The 17234-nt window shown below is 49.6% G+C and overlaps 1 protein-coding gene across 2 annotated transcripts in view; it reads right to left on the bottom strand.

Moving 5' to 3' along the window:
• FCAMR (Fc alpha and mu receptor) overlaps window positions 1-17234 on the bottom strand; it is a 32562-nt gene that overhangs the window by 3828 nt on the left and 11500 nt on the right. For both annotated transcript variants that reach the window (XM_073217023.1, XM_073217022.1), the window contains exons 3-5: window positions 5312-5372; window positions 2104-2144; window positions 874-1213 (exon numbers count right to left, since the gene is read on the bottom strand). In XM_073217023.1, the coding sequence (XP_073073124.1) occupies window positions 874-1213; window positions 2104-2144; window positions 5312-5372 (442 nt within the window). The remainder of the gene's footprint in view (window positions 1-873; window positions 1214-2103; window positions 2145-5311; window positions 5373-17234) is intronic.

The following is a 17234-nucleotide window of genomic DNA, read 5'->3' as shown; positions in this document are numbered from 1 at the left end:
AAGGCTCTCCAGGCTGCCTGCAGGACTCAGCAAAAGACACCTGGCTTAAAGTGTTTGCTACACGGAATGCAACCTCGCTAGTGATGCGCTCTTCGGCCAATATGTGGGATAAAATAAAAATTTGGGCAAACCAGATGTATCCTCCGGTCTGTTGTATATACTCACACTCTATGTTCTTATCTCCTTCTCTGCCCACATATTCCCTATCCAGCTGTCCGGGACCTCCACGCTGCCCCTGCCCAGAGGCCCACAGCCCACCATGTGGTGCTCCTCAGATAAAGGAAGCAGGCCTCCAGCTGCCGCAGAGAAGCCGATCCTGGCAGGTTGAGGTAGCGACACCTAATGAAACGAGTCCCCTCCCAGCACTGAGCCTGCCTGCTCCCTAACATGCCTTCTCCCCTGTAGACTGGCTTTTCACTGCCTGGATGCCCTCAGTCTCTGGGCACCTGACTCTGGATCGGTTCGCCAGAACTTGGCACACAGGGCATGGACCTGGTAGCTGTCAGTGGTCTGCTGCGGGCCTGGGTCTCAGGCAGAGCCCCTCCTAATGCTTCTGTCCTGCCTGTCTGATCTGCTCTGTGCATCTGAGCAAAGAGACATCATGACCGTAAGAAGCCACATTAGCCAATTCACTCCCATCTTGGAATTCTGTCCAAATACATATGTCACAGGTGGCAGGGGGAATTGTGTGAAACAGCTTATATACTTACAGTTTACCCTAACATCTACCTTCCTTTTGAAGGCAGCGTCCCTCTGAAATGAAAGGACTTCTCCAAGTCCTTGCCTTCACGCCAGCTTTACACGTCACTTCTTGTACCTTCTGCTTCCTAGCATTCTCCTCGCCAACTTGACCCACCAGCCCACAGCCCATACCTGTAGAGATGGTCAGGTTCATGCTGAAGAACAGTATGTCGTTTTGGTTTCCGACGCCACAGCGGTAGTACCCCACATCGTCTGAGGACAACTGGGACAACCTCACCACAAATAAGCCACTGTGTCGGAAGTCTGTGAGAGCCACGCGGCCGTGGTACTGACGGTGAGTGTAGCTGTTGGTGGACACGATGGTGTGGCAGATCCACGTCAGGGGGTTTAGGCGGCACCAGTACTTCCTCTGGTGCCTGTAGATGGACAAGGGGGCATAACGACACTGGATGGTGACAGCTCCCCCTGGCTCCCCAGTCACCAGCCTCGGGCCCTTCAATGCATTTGTGGCTGCAGGCAGAGAAAAAAAGAAATCAAAGGAATGAGAGTGCTGGGGACAGTGACTGGGGAGTTACTACCTCCAAACTCTGCCAGAATTAGGGGACAGGTCAGAAAATGCCTCCACGAAAGTGAAGTTAAGACTCAGTATAGAAATCCCAGAGCTGAGCCACTTGGTGGGAAGTAGCCCCAGAATACAGAATGGGTCTGTATCCAAAGCCTCATGCAAGAGACAGAAATGCAAGAATTCTCTTTCCCACTGGTTAGCTGACGCTTCTCATGTGCCGGGTGTGCTCATGCAAGTCTGCCCAGAGTGGGTGTTCCTTCCACTGACTTTAATGCAGATATTTAAAAAGCTTCCACCTAAGCACCTGTAAAAGGACTAAAACAGCATCTGACAGGACTGCAGTTTGTTTGCATGGAATGTAAGAGAGAGATGTCGAAAAGTTAGAACAGATCAGCGTGGTTTCTGCTGCAGGGAGAGGGCATCCTGACACACAAAGGGTGCTGGTCTGCCAGACGGGTGCCTCCCCAGGCCTGGGGTTACAAAAATGGTTACAATGACCACTTTTCTACAGAACCAGAAGCAGCCAAGCACCACCATCAAAGCACAGCTGAGCAGTATTGTGAATCTGTCTACTGTGGCAATAGGCATGAATCATAGTTGAGCCACAGTGCATGGCCCGTTTTCGGAATGACTTAAATTTGATGGGGGGCGAGCAGGGACAAAGTTTATTGTTCTTTCTGTCACTGCTTCTTCACACTCGCTCTGAGGACTTCCCTGCTCCTTGAAATCTCAGGTAGGGGCTTTCATAGTCTCACTCAGATAAGAAAAAGTCCAGTGTGGTCTAAAACTATATTCCCGGGACAAGTAGTGACCAGTTGCAGCTCCAGTCTCTTAGCCAGTTGCAGGCTTTTCCTTTCTCCCAGCCAGGCTTTGAGGCCTATTGTGGAGGAAGGGGATGTGTTAGCATCTCTTGCTTTGCTCTCCACTCCTTCCTTTACTCACAGTCACTGTTGTAGGCTCTGGGTTTGGGATGGGGTTGGGGAAAGGACAGCTGAGTGGGACAGTTACGATCTGATCCTAGAGCTGTCTGGGCATGGTGCTGGCCAGAGCGGCTTCCTTCCCTTCTGTCTCCCGGCTCTCCTTTCCATGGCCCGTGGGTGCAGCGCCCTCTGTGCAAGAATTGCCTCTCCTCCTGCTGGCCTAGTATGACTCTTACCACCACCAAGCCTGGACTTTGGCCATCTACCCCTCTTTTTGTGGTCACAGTCCTGGGGGGCCCCTCTTGGTGGAGGCCTCAGGCCAGCTCCTTTCTGTAGGCCCCACACTAGGTCCCAGGAAGCACACCTTTGTCCTGCTACCTGGGGCATACAGCGTGCTTGCTGAGTAGCTTTCTAGAAGTTTTTTCTCTTACTTGGCTTAAAGTAGGGGGAAGGGATCCCTTCCATGCCTCCGAGGCAGGTGGAGGAGAGCATCATACACTGATGTCTCTCCCAAAACCGCTCTTACGGTGAGCTTTCCTACCCTCTGATGATTGACACATGGCTTCACGGTGGACCATTGCTGGAACACCCAGCTTTGAAATCAGTCTCCATTGTCCTGTACAAAATGGTTCAACATTTTGCTTTAGGATGTGGATGCCTGGCATCCACCAATTTATTATATGTCTTCAGGGCCTCTGAAACCAGGTTAATATCCAGTTAGCAGGACTGCCTACCTAATTTGCAGGGCCCAGTGCAAAAGGAAAATGCAGGACCCTTTGTTCAAAGGTTATTAAAGATTTCACTCTGGCAATAGCAGATCAAGAAACTGAGCGCCTTCTGAGTACAGGGCCCCATGACGTAACTGCACATGGGCCGCACACCCATGAAGCTGGCTCTGCTTGTTAACATGTGTCTTGAGGTTTAATTATAAGAAGCATCAAAGCCACCAACACTGTGGACATATCGATGCTTACTGTAGGGTGAGCTAAATGACTTAGTACCAACTACACCTCTGTGGGTCAAGTTAAATGGCAATTTCTCATTAAAGCCAAGAGCATTCACAGTTACAAACATGGACCATCTCAGGACAGCAGTGGTGCAGTGTTTATACCCCAGATTCTAGGAATTCTAGTGATCTATGTGTGGCACATGCAACAGGAGCTTTTCCCCATTAATCAGCAGGATGGGGTGGTCCGACTTCACAGGGCAAAGCTGCTTGAGGATCCTAAATCAGCTCTTGCAATGCACATTTTAAAATTTTATTGGTACCAAAATTTGCTTACCCTTAAGAACTCATTTGGTGGATTACAGATGAGTAGCTCTTAATTACATATAATTTAGATCTTGGGAATTTTTTTATTAGTCACCGTGAGACTTATAGAAGGGGCTAGCATTTTAGGATCTAGGTGGTGCCCACTTGGTCCCTGGTGGAGATTCTCTGCCCTCCAATAGAGGCAGGGAGTGCCCATCACTTCCCTGCAATTGTCTGTTGCTGCGGCTTCTATCAGGGAGGGCGAGTGAGACCATGGGCTGAGAGCAGGAGAGGTCTGCGGCAGGACAGAGGGGGAGTAAGGCTTGAACCTGCGATGCAACCCCCGCCGCAGCACCACCACCAGCAGTGGGGTGAGAAAGGTGGGAGTAGTTCCCTTGGTCCCGAGGTGGGGTCTGGAGGGGAGAGAGCCAGGCTGCAGCCATCTGAGATGGGGTGTTTGGTGTGCAGGGGCCAAAGGGAGAAGATGGGCCATCAGGGGCCATCTAAGGGACCCTTCAGAAGCACCCGGGAGAGGAAGAGCTGCCTTAAACCCCAGCCTGGCCTGAGAGCTCCATGCATCCCATCAAGAGCTGCCTCCTGCCTGTCCTTCCTGCCTCTGTGACCCTGCTGGGGTCCTAAGTCCAGCTGCCCACCCGGGGGGGAGTAAGAGTAGGTGAAGGAGAAGGTACCACCACACCCCCTACCTGCCCTCCTGACTGCCGCCCTCAGGTAGATAAGGGGGCATGTCTTTGAATGACAAAGTGCTGCTCAAAATACATAACTGGACACTTAAAAAGATCGAATTTAGAACATTTGAGACTTAAAGGAATAAACTTAGGATTATTACCTACATATTAGCAGAAAAACCATGGGCCAGCCTGAGTTTTCCTTTAGGGGTAGGAGAAGCCTCCTCTTACGGAAAAATTTTAAAGGGAGCAGTAGGAGATTCAACTAAAAAGGTGGTGTGATTATATCATGAGCGTTCTGAAACATTGGCTGCCTTTGATTCAACAAAATTCTGATGTGTTTATAAGTCAAACACAGTTGTGAATTTTTGTTACTATTTTCATTCATTTATTCATTTGTTCATTCAACAATTATTTGTTAAGCATCTACCTGAGACTAGGTTATAGGTACCAGACACTCTAGGCATATACCGACTACATTCCTCAATGCCTCCCCATTACCAACAAAATAAAATCCAGTCACCACAGTGTGGACACAGGACCACTGATCATCTAAGCCTGATTTATATCTGGCCAGCCTCACCACACCAGCCTGCCAGGACCTACAAGGTAGGGATCCTGCCTTTCATCCATCTGGCCCTAGTGCCTGGCACATGGTAGGCCCTCAGTAAATGTGTGTTGACTGAATAAGTAAATGCACAGATAAGGTTTTTAATTACCCATCCAGTTTCTTTGAGCCTCTAAACTCTGTAAAGTAGGGTAGGGTCTTCATCTTTATGTCCTAGTACTGGGTTTGGCACTTGAGTGTGTTTAAAATCAGTGATAGGGAAGCAATGCTACTTCTATTTGATGCCCTAAAACCTTTTTCTTGCAAATGCGGCCTATTTTCAGTCATCAATATGACTGAAAGAGAACAGAAACATAGGGAACTCAAAATACTCTCGTTAGCAAGCTAGAAATCATCAAGTCATCTGGGCTCTTGCGAGTTCAGCCCTCCTGGGCCTGGATCCGACCATTCCCTGTGTCCACTGCATGGCCTTGCATCTCAGGAGAGAAAGCCATGGGTATTCCCAGATAGCTGAGGGAGCCCTGAATGTCACTGAGGGGCCCCCCAGGAATCTTGGCAGCCTGGAAGGCTCTGGTCTGGTTTGGTAAGCTCTGAATCTGGGCTGTGTTTGGGACTCACCGTGCAGCAGGCATAGTGTGAAGAGGATCTGCATTGTCCATCCTGCCCTCTGGCTGGTGACCTGCAAAAAGCACTGTAAGTGAAGAGGCCTGAGAGGAGGCGAGTGAGAAGCTGGACTGAGCAGCGGCGGGACCTGAAGCCGCCCCCTTCTCGCGTTCGGATCTCAGTTGGCTCAGTGCTGGGGTTGGATTGTCTCTGTCTAAGAGCCAGACAGGAGCTGCCCTCTCTGAGAGAAGCATGGGTCCACCCTCCCTCTCCAAACATGCACATTGCCTGGGTCTCTGCCACCAAGGCCAAAATGTCCCCTGCTCTTGAGGTGTCTGTATTCAGAAGGTGTGAAACTCCTGGAGGAGTCCAGCCCCTGCACCCACTCGCTCACACGGAGCTCTGAGCTGGCGGGAGCACAGTACAGAGGACAGACTACATGCTGGAAGTTTAAACTTGAGCTGGAACTGGGGGACCTCAGAAAGGTCGCTCAGCCTTGGGGAATGGCTTGCTGTTGGGGAATGGAGCACCACATGGGTTGGTGCACAATTTAAATGACATTGCCTCGGAAGTGCCGACAGGTGCCTGGCTCAGAGCAGCCTCTTCCCCTTCTCTCCTCACCCATTCCTTTTTTGCAAAAGGAGAATTGAGTCCTCCAAGAGACTTTGTCTCCCTGGTAGTGCGCCTGTGGTCCGTACAAAGAACTAAAAATTAACCCTCAGGCCAAAGTGTTGTCGGCACACGTGTTCCTATTCTGTTTCTTCTCCACAACTTCTAGGAAGCCCTGTTTGTCCCCCAGCCCACGTCGATCTTCTGCCTGCTCTGGCCCCTCCTGCCAGCCGCACAAGCTCCTCGAGGGCAGAACTGTCATCTCGCCGCTCTCCCTCTAGGTCTGAAACAGGATCCAGCAGAGCGCAGGTACCTGACACACACGAGTGTGAAGAGGAACCACCTGCTCTGCTAGCGGACACCAGGCTGATCGTGACTCATTGGTCTTCTATGGTTGCTGATTAAGAAGACAGAGACTGTACATTATGCTTCTTCTGTATTCCCTATATGGTTTCCATGGGTACTTTTGGACTGATTAGAGTTCTGTTCATTGAATCTATCTACTGCCTGCAGTTCCTGGGACCTATAGTTTGTGTTTTTCTTTTTTTTTTTTAAAGCAAACTGAACTTTGCTGTTGCTTGCTCCTCCCTACTTGGATATTTTCCTCACTGATGTTGAAAACAGATGCCGACAGTCAGTGGTCTGGCCCATGGGCAGGAGCCCCTCGCACACCCTGCCCTTTGCCCAGCTAGGCTGAGCCCCACAAGGCCTCTGGCCAGGCTGGGACATGGGCTAAGAAAAGAATGTGGGGTGGGGGAGGGGGAAAAGGGGTGGAAAAGAGAAGGCCGAGGAAGTAGGAGAAGGGGCGAGAAAAGGAAGGGTGGGAGGTGGAAGAAAGGAGAAGGGAAGAGAGGGGGGACAAGAGGCGGCTCCGTGGGCTGGCCCTGTAGCTGCAGGCTGTCACCTCAACTTGGCTTGGGCCAGCCGGGTCCCCCAAGGCCTCTGCCTGCTCTATCCCAGGGGGGCCTTGAGGGTGGTTGGGTTTGAACAGGCCATGGGCTCCGCATACCTCGTTCTATGCTGTGCCCAGGGCACCTCCCTCTCTGGGGCCCAGCCATGGCAGCCCAGGCCTTCTGGCCTTCCAGAGCCCTGGTTCCTGCCCTTCCTGCCTTCAGAGCCCCTCTTCCTGCCCCCGCCTGGAGGTTCTTGCAGGAGTGCCTGCGCCTTATCAGCTGTTTGATTAATATTCCCCAAACCCAGGCCAATACTGAGGTTGGGGCCCAGGTTCCTCTGTGCTGGCTTTCCTGAAGGGCTACGTGCTGATGCGGTTAACTTTGGGGCCAAAGTGCCTGTGCCACACCCAGGGCCTTCCACTTCAGTAGCACAACGGGACTCAGGAACAAAAGCCTCCGCGGGGCAATGAGGAAGCCAGAGTGTGAGATAAAATGACTCCAGGAATTATCAACCTTGACTGGGGGCTGCAAGGATAATGTTCAGCGAATGTCTCCGACACACCCACCATGACCTTCACGAAACCTTTCTCAGGAGGCGAGTACCAGCTGGGCAGCCAGGGGCACAGGGCTCTGTTACAGCCCATGGCATTTTCAGGGATGATGGCGACATGGGGGATCTCTTTTGTCTCTGTTCCTTGGGGAGGGCATCTACCTCGTCGTCAGTGCAGGCTGATGTAGGACTCCCTACAGTCCCTACTGCCCACCCCCCCACCTTCTCCCCTCTTCTCCCAACCCTGGGCAGCAGACAAGAGAGGAAGGAGCCAGCGTGGCATAGGGGGAAGAGCACAGAGGCCGGATCCCGGAGGTTCTGCTTTGCCCGCGGCAGGCGGAATAACCAGGAGCAATGCATCTTTTTTCTGCGCTGCAGCAGAAGAGCTTTAGCTGCCTGCTTTCCATGTTTCCTTCTCTCTCTAAAGTTTGCTGGTTCTAAATTACTCCACGGCCCCTAAGGAAGGATGCACTGAAGTGGGAGGGAGCGTGGGAGTGAGCAGAAGGGTAGGGGGGCAGGAGCAAGATGCTGTGGCCTGCATTCCAGAATCTTCCCTGGCCTCCTGGGACTTGAGCCAGCCTACTCTGGGAAGGGCACATCAGTGCATATGGACAACTGGGCAATTCATCACCCACTTTCCAACACAGAACGCCAGTCCCAGGAGGAAACCTCCTCTCACCTTTTGTTCTCCCGGCCCAGTGGGGGCTTTTCCATCCATCTCACTCTAGAAATAAAATCCACTCGGACTTTTCTTTTTCTCCCTTTGAGATGCTGACGCTTGGATGTCTTCGGGTTTCTTTGCTTGAAAGCTTGAGACAGAGGGCTTTGTTGGAAAGCAGCTGGGGTGAACACTTGAAGATGGAGGTGCAGGGGATCCTCAGCCACTCACCTCCCTCAACGTGCAGCGAGTCACTATAACCCAGGCCTTGGACTGATGTCTTAGAAGAGGGAGCCAGTCCTGGTCCTTTGTCGTTCTTACTGTCACTTATTCCTGCAGAACTTTTCCAGGGCTGTGACAGGAGCTTCAAGGGAAACGCACTGATCCACTCTCTTCGCCTCTCATTTCCCCTCTAGTCCAGGGTCCCAGCCTTTTCAGGATGCCCCAGCTTAGCCTCCCACTCAGGCTTCTCCCAGATAAGTGATGTAACAAGCTGGCAGAGACAAAATTCAGGAGAGGAATTCCCCTGCTATCTGGCTGGCAGCTGGCAACTTCTAGATGACCTGGCCCCTTCAGCAACCAGGCAGAGGCTGTCTGGGTCACTGCTTCCTGTTCAACTGCGTGCCTGGTGGTTTCTTATTCATACTCTGGACAAAGCACCATACAGTAAATGAGATGATCTCCATGGAAAAAGAACACTGGCAAGCGTGGCTTAGCCAGACGCATGACCTGCTGAGAAAATACCCCAATATTTCCCTTCAGAAAAATCTTATGGGTGAGCTTTCTTCTTTTGTATTTCCTTGTAAAGATGTGATCTGCCTGTCTCTGTTGGTTTTAAACTGACATTATAATGGCTGGTACAGGCCAAGCGCTCAACAACTAAAGGCCTCGGGGGGATGGAAGTGCTGCAGATGACAGAAAGACTCTCACAAGTCTCTGATAGACAATGCAGCCCCCTTGGGCCAGTTAGAAAGGGCACTTCTTCCTTATGAAAAAAAAAATTTTCTGGAAGTGTTAGTATATTGTTATATAATTTGGATAACCCACATGGCAGCATGTGTTCTCTGTGCATCCCCCTCCCAGGTTTGAAGACAAATGTGAGAGTAGTAATTGAGTCACTAAAAGCAATAGGAGAGGGAAAGAAACAGTTTCATAGGATGCCTGGAGTGTGGCTGGGAAAAGTCAGTCTTGCACATGTGCATGTGCATTGGCTACGTGCACAGCTGTGTGTGCTCCTATCCCAGGACTTGGTCTTGAGCTCCAGTCCCAGAGTTCCAGATCTTCACAAACACATATAACCTCCCATGTAAGTAAGAACACATCCACAATGTGAATGGTATCCCAATGTGTGTGGTATGCTTAAACAGTGCACAACCTGAAGAACTGTACATAGTGGCCTGGCCTTCATAGGCTTCTCTCCAGAATTGAATGATCCCTGTGCAGGTGGTAGAGAGGGTTAATGCCTGGCTCGATTCTCCCCTCCCAGCTCCTCAGGAAGCTGTATAGCATCATGATTGATCACATAGACTTTGGAGTCAGACTCCTGCCAAGTTAATATTCCAGCCTTATTTTTTACTGGGAAAATGATATGGGTTAGATTACTTATCCTCTTTAAACTTCATTTCCCTAATCTGTAAAACAGAAGAAAATAGCACCTATCTCATAAACTTATTATGTAGATTAAGTGTGACAATCCGTGTAACTCAAAGTACCTGGCATGCAGTAAATTCCCAGTGAGATGCTCAGTAGCTGATAATATTAATAGCTTTGTTTGCAGGAACAGGGGCCAGGTGTCTTATAATGATCAAACCTTTAAAAAAATGTCATTTTTGAAGGTTTTTATCTATTCAGAGGTCTGCTACTTTCTTTTTCTTTTCCTTTTATTCCATTTGATCATTTTGGCATTTGAAAGATTAAAAAGAAAAGCATTTGTCTAAGGACGGGTCTGCATTGATTTTATATTCTAAAATAGGTATTTGTCAAATTTTCATTATTTTATAAATGATGTTATTTTGCATCCCTTAAAGGTATCTTTCCTATATATTGTTTACTTTTGAACACTTTGAAGACTTTTTGATTACTAAAGACATAAACTATAGTAAAGGCCAATTAGTTGTAAAATATGGGACCAGTTTTCAAAGCAATGACCCAGGGCATCTACCTCGTCGTCAGTGCAGGCTGATGTAGGACTCCCTACAGTCCCTACTGCCCACCGCCCCACCATCTCCCCTCTTCTCCCAACCCTGGGCAGCAGACAGGAGAGGAAGGAGCCAGCGTGGCGTAGGGGGAAGAGCACAGAGGCCGGATCCCGGAGGTTCTGCTTTGCCCGCGGCAGGCGGAATAACCAGGAGCAATGCATCTTTTTTCTGCGCTGCAGCAGAAGAGCTTTAGCTGCCTGCTTTCCATGTTTCTGTCTCTCTCTAAAGTTTGCTGGTTCTAAATTACTCCACGGCCCCTAAGGAAGGATGCACTGAAGTGGGAGGGAGCGTGGGAATGAGCAGAAGGGTAGGGGGGCAGGAGCAAGATGCTGTGGCCTGCATTCCAGAATCTTCCCTGGCCTCCTGGGACTTGAGCCAGCCTACTCTGGGAAGGGCACAGAGTCGTTTAAGTTAAGTATCACATAAGACCTTGGCCAAGATAGTCCCTTTCTGAAGCTTTATGGGGTGGGGGAGAGTCCGTTCTGGCTCCTCCTCTCGGGCATCTACCTGAATTTGCTTGCCCAGCACAAAGCCAGAGGTGGCGCTTTTACACTGGTTTATGACACTGTGACCTTCTGCGGGTGCCAGATTCCAGAAAATGTTAAATAATACTTGAACCCAATGCCAGACCTGGGAAGAGCTTTATCCACTCCCTGGCCTCCCATCTCCAATCCCCCCAATCCCAGTTTTAGCAAAGGATTTTATTTGCTGAATAGACACACAGGAGTAAAACTCAGCACACAGAAAGCTAACCAGTGCAAGGAAAGTCATTGGTGCTACCAAACAATCTGTACTGATCTCTTCCTTTTTCCGAAACATGTTTTCTAATGAATAATGAAGGGCAATGTGTAGAGATGTTCGATGCATCCACGTGGCTGGCAGTCAAGCTTGCATCCTTCCTCAACAGCATCCCAAAGTTTTCTGCTTACTCTACCCACACAGGCAATCTTTTCTCTATCCTCAGCATTTGTGACAGAAATACATCCTTCCCCCGCCCCCACTCCAGCTCTGATCACAGTACTGAAAGCTGAAGAAAACATTATTTAAAAACAGCCGGATTACTACAAGTCCTTGATGGCTCACTCATTAACTCCTAGGAGAGGGGTGCTATGTGATTCGTCACTCTTCCGAATAACAAAGTATCTGTATAGCACAAATAATCATTTCATAATGACATTTGGCAGGCTTTTATAACCTTGACCATCGTTTGACTGATAGCAAAGATTGCAATCCAGCAACATTCCCACCTCCAAGCACAGAAGACATTCCCAAGGCAGTCGGTGGAGTGCTGAAACGGTGTAAGTTCCCGTACAGACGGCTGGTAAAGACACAGAGTAAAGAATCCCAGGCAATCACTTCATGGATTATTTCATGGATCACAGGAGTTTTTAGCCTAAGACCTTAGCTGCACCTCATCTCAGGATGTTGGTATAAATCATTGCAGAAAAACATGATCAGCAGTGCTTTCTAGAGTGACTTGAGTCTGGGGATTGAAACAAACATTTCTCTTTCTGGTTGGGATTATTTTGGTTATGATGCTATTGAAAACATATGTTATGCTGTTATTCTGTGCTAATGAATCCCTGACCCTTGTGGGATGGAAGGGGCCCAGAATAACCAACGTGCCAACCAGGAGGCAGCTGGTCTCCCTGAGGAATGGTGCTCTATGGGGAACATGGTGCTGAGTTCCATTGCTGGCAACTTAGATGTTCGTTGGCAACAGTGCTAAACTGAACCTCAGTTCATGGAGCCCATGCCGTTTGTGGGAGCCCATACAGCACCCTCTCCCTTTGACTGGGATCACTTCACTCACATGTCAATTGTGCCAGCACCACAGTGCCCATCACCAGGGCTGGCTGAGGTCGGATAGCCAAGTCATTCTGTCTGCTTGGTAGTTTGGTGTCTCCACCGTGGTGGATATTCTCTGCTGGGCATTAGCATATGATACCTCACACTTCATGCCACTCCCACGTCCACTCACTGTCTCTGATCAGTCCAATATTGCTCTTTCCAGACCTCTGTACATAGTCTAACATCAGACTACTTTTCCTTTCATGCACAGTAGATGACCATGTGCACTGCCCAAAGTTCTGCCAGTTGAAAGGACTTTCTCTTGCCCCTGTTTTCCAAGGCCACTCCTTGTAACACACCTACTGTTCACTTTGAACTTGAGCTTGCATATCAAACCAACTGGCCTATAAATGCAGTGTATGCTTTGTCCCCCTCTGCCAAGCGTTATCAGGTATCCTCCCGTGTGGTCCTTTGCAGGCTGAGGGTGGAGCGCTGGTGCAAGACTTACCCTAGTTGATATGAGGGGCTGGGCTAACTGCTCCTGCAACTGGCTTGTGCCCTCAAGTCCTTATTGTTCTCAGTCCCAGCTATACCACTGGCTACCTATGATGGAGTAATGCTTCCTGACCCTACGACTTAGTGGGTGTAAATACTCTCAGTTCATGATGCGCTGTTCTGCACTCATATGCGTCCTGTGTTCGGGTATCACATCTCTACCAGGGCCCCGTATCACATCAGAGGTTGGTTTTTAAAGACAGGTGATTCTCCCTTGCAGATGGCGTAGCCTTGCAAAAGAACCCCAGGGGACTCTGTGTCCCGGCTGTAGTTCTTCCACTGGGCTTGCCATAAGCTCCTCGTAACACCCTTTGCCAACACCTGCATCGCTAATATTAAGTGGCAAGACAACTTACAGATCGGCCAGGACCTGCTGCACAGCCCTTTCCTGCCCTGGGCCCCACTCAGAGGTAGAATCTGTGGTAATAGAAGAAACCTCATTTAAAATGGAGTTGAGGAGCCCTGTAGGGGGCGCTCTCATGCATGAACCAATCCTTGCATCCTGCCTAGGGGGCAAGAAGGAAGAGAAAAATATCTTGACTACGAAGGACATTTTTACAGAGGAATTTTATCTTCTGCTGCTAAGGAAAAAAAAAGCAAGACCCCTCCCTCCTTCGGCAGTAACACAGTAACCACCACTTGCAGCCAATGAGAAACCACCACAACCTCAAACTTTTTTTCTTCTCTAATGAACTTTTGTTCCAAACAACCCACCCTAATTTTCTCCTAAGACTTAATAAAATTAAAACTGACCTTCCCTCTGTCTCTCTGGACTTGCCTCTGGTTGGCCATGATTTGCTTGTCCTGAATGGCAATTTCTTTGCTCTTCCTGAAAAAAAACTCATTTTGCTGGTAAAATAACAGGCCATTTTATTTTTAAGCTTGACAAAGCATTCATGCCCCTTGGTGGATGAGCTGGAGAAGGATTTCCAGATTTGGAATATGCGGCCACCAGAACCAGAGAGGCCCGTCAGATATGTGGCTTCCTTCGCTGTGGCGGGAGGTACAAGATGTAGTGTCTTGTTTTTTCCTGGGGGTGAGATTTCTCCTGATCATGGGGCCTCTAAAAATATTGCTGATGTCACAGTCTCCTGAATCTTCATGAGGTTTATCTCCCATCCCCTGAGTCATGTGGGTTTTACTAAAGCCTCCAACATAAGGCTATTTCTTGCTCTCATGGCCTGATTAGCATAATATCATCAATACATAATGGGTCCATGTGAGGTTCTTCATGATGCCCGGATGGTCCAGATCCCTTTGGACTCTGTCCTGACAGACTGCAGGGGAGGTAAAATTGTAAATACATGTTGTTTTTCCCACACACACAGATGCAAATGGTTTCTAATCCCCGTCTCTGAAGGCAACGGGAAGAAAGCATTCACCAAATCAAGGCTACATACTATGAGCCTGAGGCCACGTCAGCTGCTGTAACAGATAAGCAAACTAGCTGGAACTGGGACTAATTGGTTGAGTTGGCAGTAGTTCATTGTCATCCTGCAGGGACCAGCTATTGAATTGAATGGAGATACTTGGGAACCACTACTGCGCATCCTTTAGATTCTTCAGGGTGATACTAGTATCAGTAATTCCCCCCACCATGTGGTGCTGTTTCATATGTATTATCTTGGCTTGGGGTGGGCAGCTTCAGAGGCTTCCGTTTGGCCTTCCCCACTATGACAGCTCTTACCCCACAAGCCTGAGACCCAGGGATCCAACTAACAAGCATGTCAGCCCTAATGAAGTTCAGGGACTGGGCACATCTGCAGAGCCAGTGGGACACAACATAAGCCAGATCTTGGCCAGGACTTTATTACCTGGCCCCCACATGCCCCACGAGTTAGACCAGGGGCCGTGATGCTCTGGTTCTCTAGGAATCATGCCAGCTTGCACTGTGTCCAATAGTCCTCAGAACACCTGGGAGTTCCTTTTCCCTAGTGAACAGTTGGCTGGGGATCCCTTCGGGAAGGACGTAGGGAATCCTTACGCAGTCACAGCCGTGTCTCCTAACCAGCATGCAATACATAAGCCCCCCGGCCTAACCAATGGAGGCCTTTGTCTACCTCGACTCTGGCCGGCTTCTCCCTTGAAGGGTCTTCAAATAAAACTGTCCCTCAGCTTCACTATTGTGTCTCTGCCTTTCAATTCTTTGTCACAGCGGGAACAAGGACCGAGGAGAACCAGCTCAGGCCAGAACAATGCCAGTGGCGACGACAGGCCCACCAGAGAGGCCAGGTGGATCCTGTGGTGTTGCCGGGTTTTTTCTCCTGGGGACCTTGCTGAGTCTGAAAACTGACTCAGGCTCAGAAGATGGGCAAGAGATCATGAGATTTTATGGGGCTACTGCCCCTACACTCTTTGTTCTCCATCCTTAACTTATTTTAATGGTCCAAGTTAAGAAACACCCTTGTCAGTTGAGTGTCGATTTTGCCTTCTAGGGACACTGTGTTTTTAAATCACCTCCCCAGCCCCGTGGATCAGGCCAATCTGACCCTGTTGCAGATGATGAGAACTGCATCTGCCTGGCCTCTTTGGTGGGCCTGTCGTCGCCACTGGCATTGTTCTGGCCTGAGTTCGTTCTCCTCGGTCCTTGTTCCCGCTGTGACAAAGAATTGAAAGGCAGAGACACAATAGTGAAGCTGAGGGACAGTTTTATTTGAATCCACTCCAAGGGAGGAGCCAGCCAGAGTCGAGGTAGACAAAGGCCTCCATCGGTTAGGCGGGGGCCTTATGTATTGCATGCTGGTTAGGAGACACCGCTGTGACTGACAAGGTGGGGAGTGTATGATGTACAGCCCTCTCTGTACAGTCGTCCCTCTCGGTGAGCATGGCCTGTCCCCGTGCTGTGGTGTGATTCTGCTCATTCTTGGTTCCATCTGTTGGGATCTCTTTGGGGAGGAAGTTATCTCCCTGCAAAGCCTTTGTTTTCTCCACCTGGGAACCCCTCCCTGGGCCGACTTTGGGCGGCTTTTTCTTTGCACCTTATCTGGATGGCTTCTTTGAGCCTTGCCATCCCCTTTGCTGGCTGCTCATCTATCCTGCCACCTAACATTCTGAACAGTATCACTGAGCCACATTCTCTCCCCCACCTCTCCCGCCGACAGCTCTGGTTTACAGACAAGAGCCTCAGTTGATATTTTGGTAACGCTGGGGTCCTCGCTGGCTCCTTTCCTCTGTGAATTTTGTATTCCCCCGGCCTTGTCCTGGAATAGCGTCATCCGGTGAGTGGCCCTGCTTTGGGATGCCCTCTCTCGGACGCTCACCTTCCTGAGCGTTTTCATTTCTCCCTCCGTTGCCTGTGGGGGCAGCCCTGGCATCTCAGCTTCCGCTCGCATTGGGCCATCATTTTCTCCATCCTTCTGGGAGCCATTTGAACAGGGAGGCCGGACTACCTCCTGGAATTCTTGCTGGGGTGTTGAACCTTATATCCCTGGAGAGAGTTCCCCAAACCGTAAGCTGCTCCCTGTCCTGTCTTGTGTTTCGGCCACCTCCATCCAACACATTCAGCATCCAGTCCCACATGGACTCCTCCGACTTTGCTGGTACATGTTGGCTAGGACTTGCAGCTCATTTGAGGTCTATACCTTGTTTCAAATAGAAACAAGAGGCCCCCAAATGGGGTCACTCGTGCTACAAAAACCAAGACTTAATATCTAACCTAACTGTAGTTTCAGCCTCTCCCAGGAACGTAAGCTTTAACCGGTCCATCTGGACTTACCCGGTCAGCCCTGGTGAGGAAATTGGCCTGAAAGACCCCTGACACACACCCTTTCCCCCAAAGGAAGGTGACCTTGCCTGAAACAATTTATTATTTGCTGGACTCACTCCATTGCCCCACCTCTTTCTTCCTATTAAGAAGTCTTCCATTTGTACAGCAGCTCTGATGAGCTCTTTTCTGTCTGCTAAGATGGGATGCTGCCTGGCTCATAAATCACTGAATAAAGCCAATCATATCTTAAAATTGACTCAGTTGAGTTTGGTTCAACACCTTTCTTTCGTGGTCGGGCCCAGCACATCCCAGGTGGGTCATGAGGGGAGTTGGTGGGGTGAGGTCTCTGCAGTATCTTCATGCAAGGTGGGGGTGGGCCTGGGGGGGTGAGAAAGTAATGTGAGCTCTTACTAGAGGGGTGGGCTAGTTCGACAGGCTCAGAGAGTTTAGACGAACCCAGGAGTTAAAACTGGGGGGAGGTCATCCACCCACATGTCCCATCCCAAGCTCCAGGGTCCCATTTCCCTCCCGACATTTCCATTCTCTTTGTTTGTGTCTTTTTACATTGGCACATTTTTTTTATTGAGATATAACTGACATATAAAATATTAGTTTCAGATATGCAGCATAATGGCTCAAGGTATGTATATATTGCAAAATGATCACAGTAAATCTAGTTAAGATGCACCCATCCGTAACAGATTTTCAAAATATGTTAGGTGGTATGTAAGCAAAAATCCAAGGCCCATCCCTCTGTTGTCGGGCAGCTGCATCTGGGGAGGTCTCTGTGCACCAGGTGAAACCTCATGCTGGACGGGGGAGGGTTCTTGACTCTGAACAAGAAAGAATTCTCGAACAGGTTGGATGAGTGTAGGTAAGGAGGAATTCGTTAAAGTGAGAGTTGTAGCAAATGGCAGCAGCCATGCAGGCAGCAGAGAGCAAGGAAGAACGCAGGGAGGAAAGGGAAGCTCACTGAAT

This window comes from Manis javanica, chromosome 11 (assembly GCF_040802235.1).
Source record: "Manis javanica isolate MJ-LG chromosome 11, MJ_LKY, whole genome shotgun sequence".
NCBI classification, from domain to species: domain Eukaryota; kingdom Metazoa; phylum Chordata; class Mammalia; order Pholidota; family Manidae; genus Manis; species Manis javanica.
Note: the sequence above shows the minus strand (reverse complement) of the source record. Positions and strands in the feature narration are given on the sequence as shown.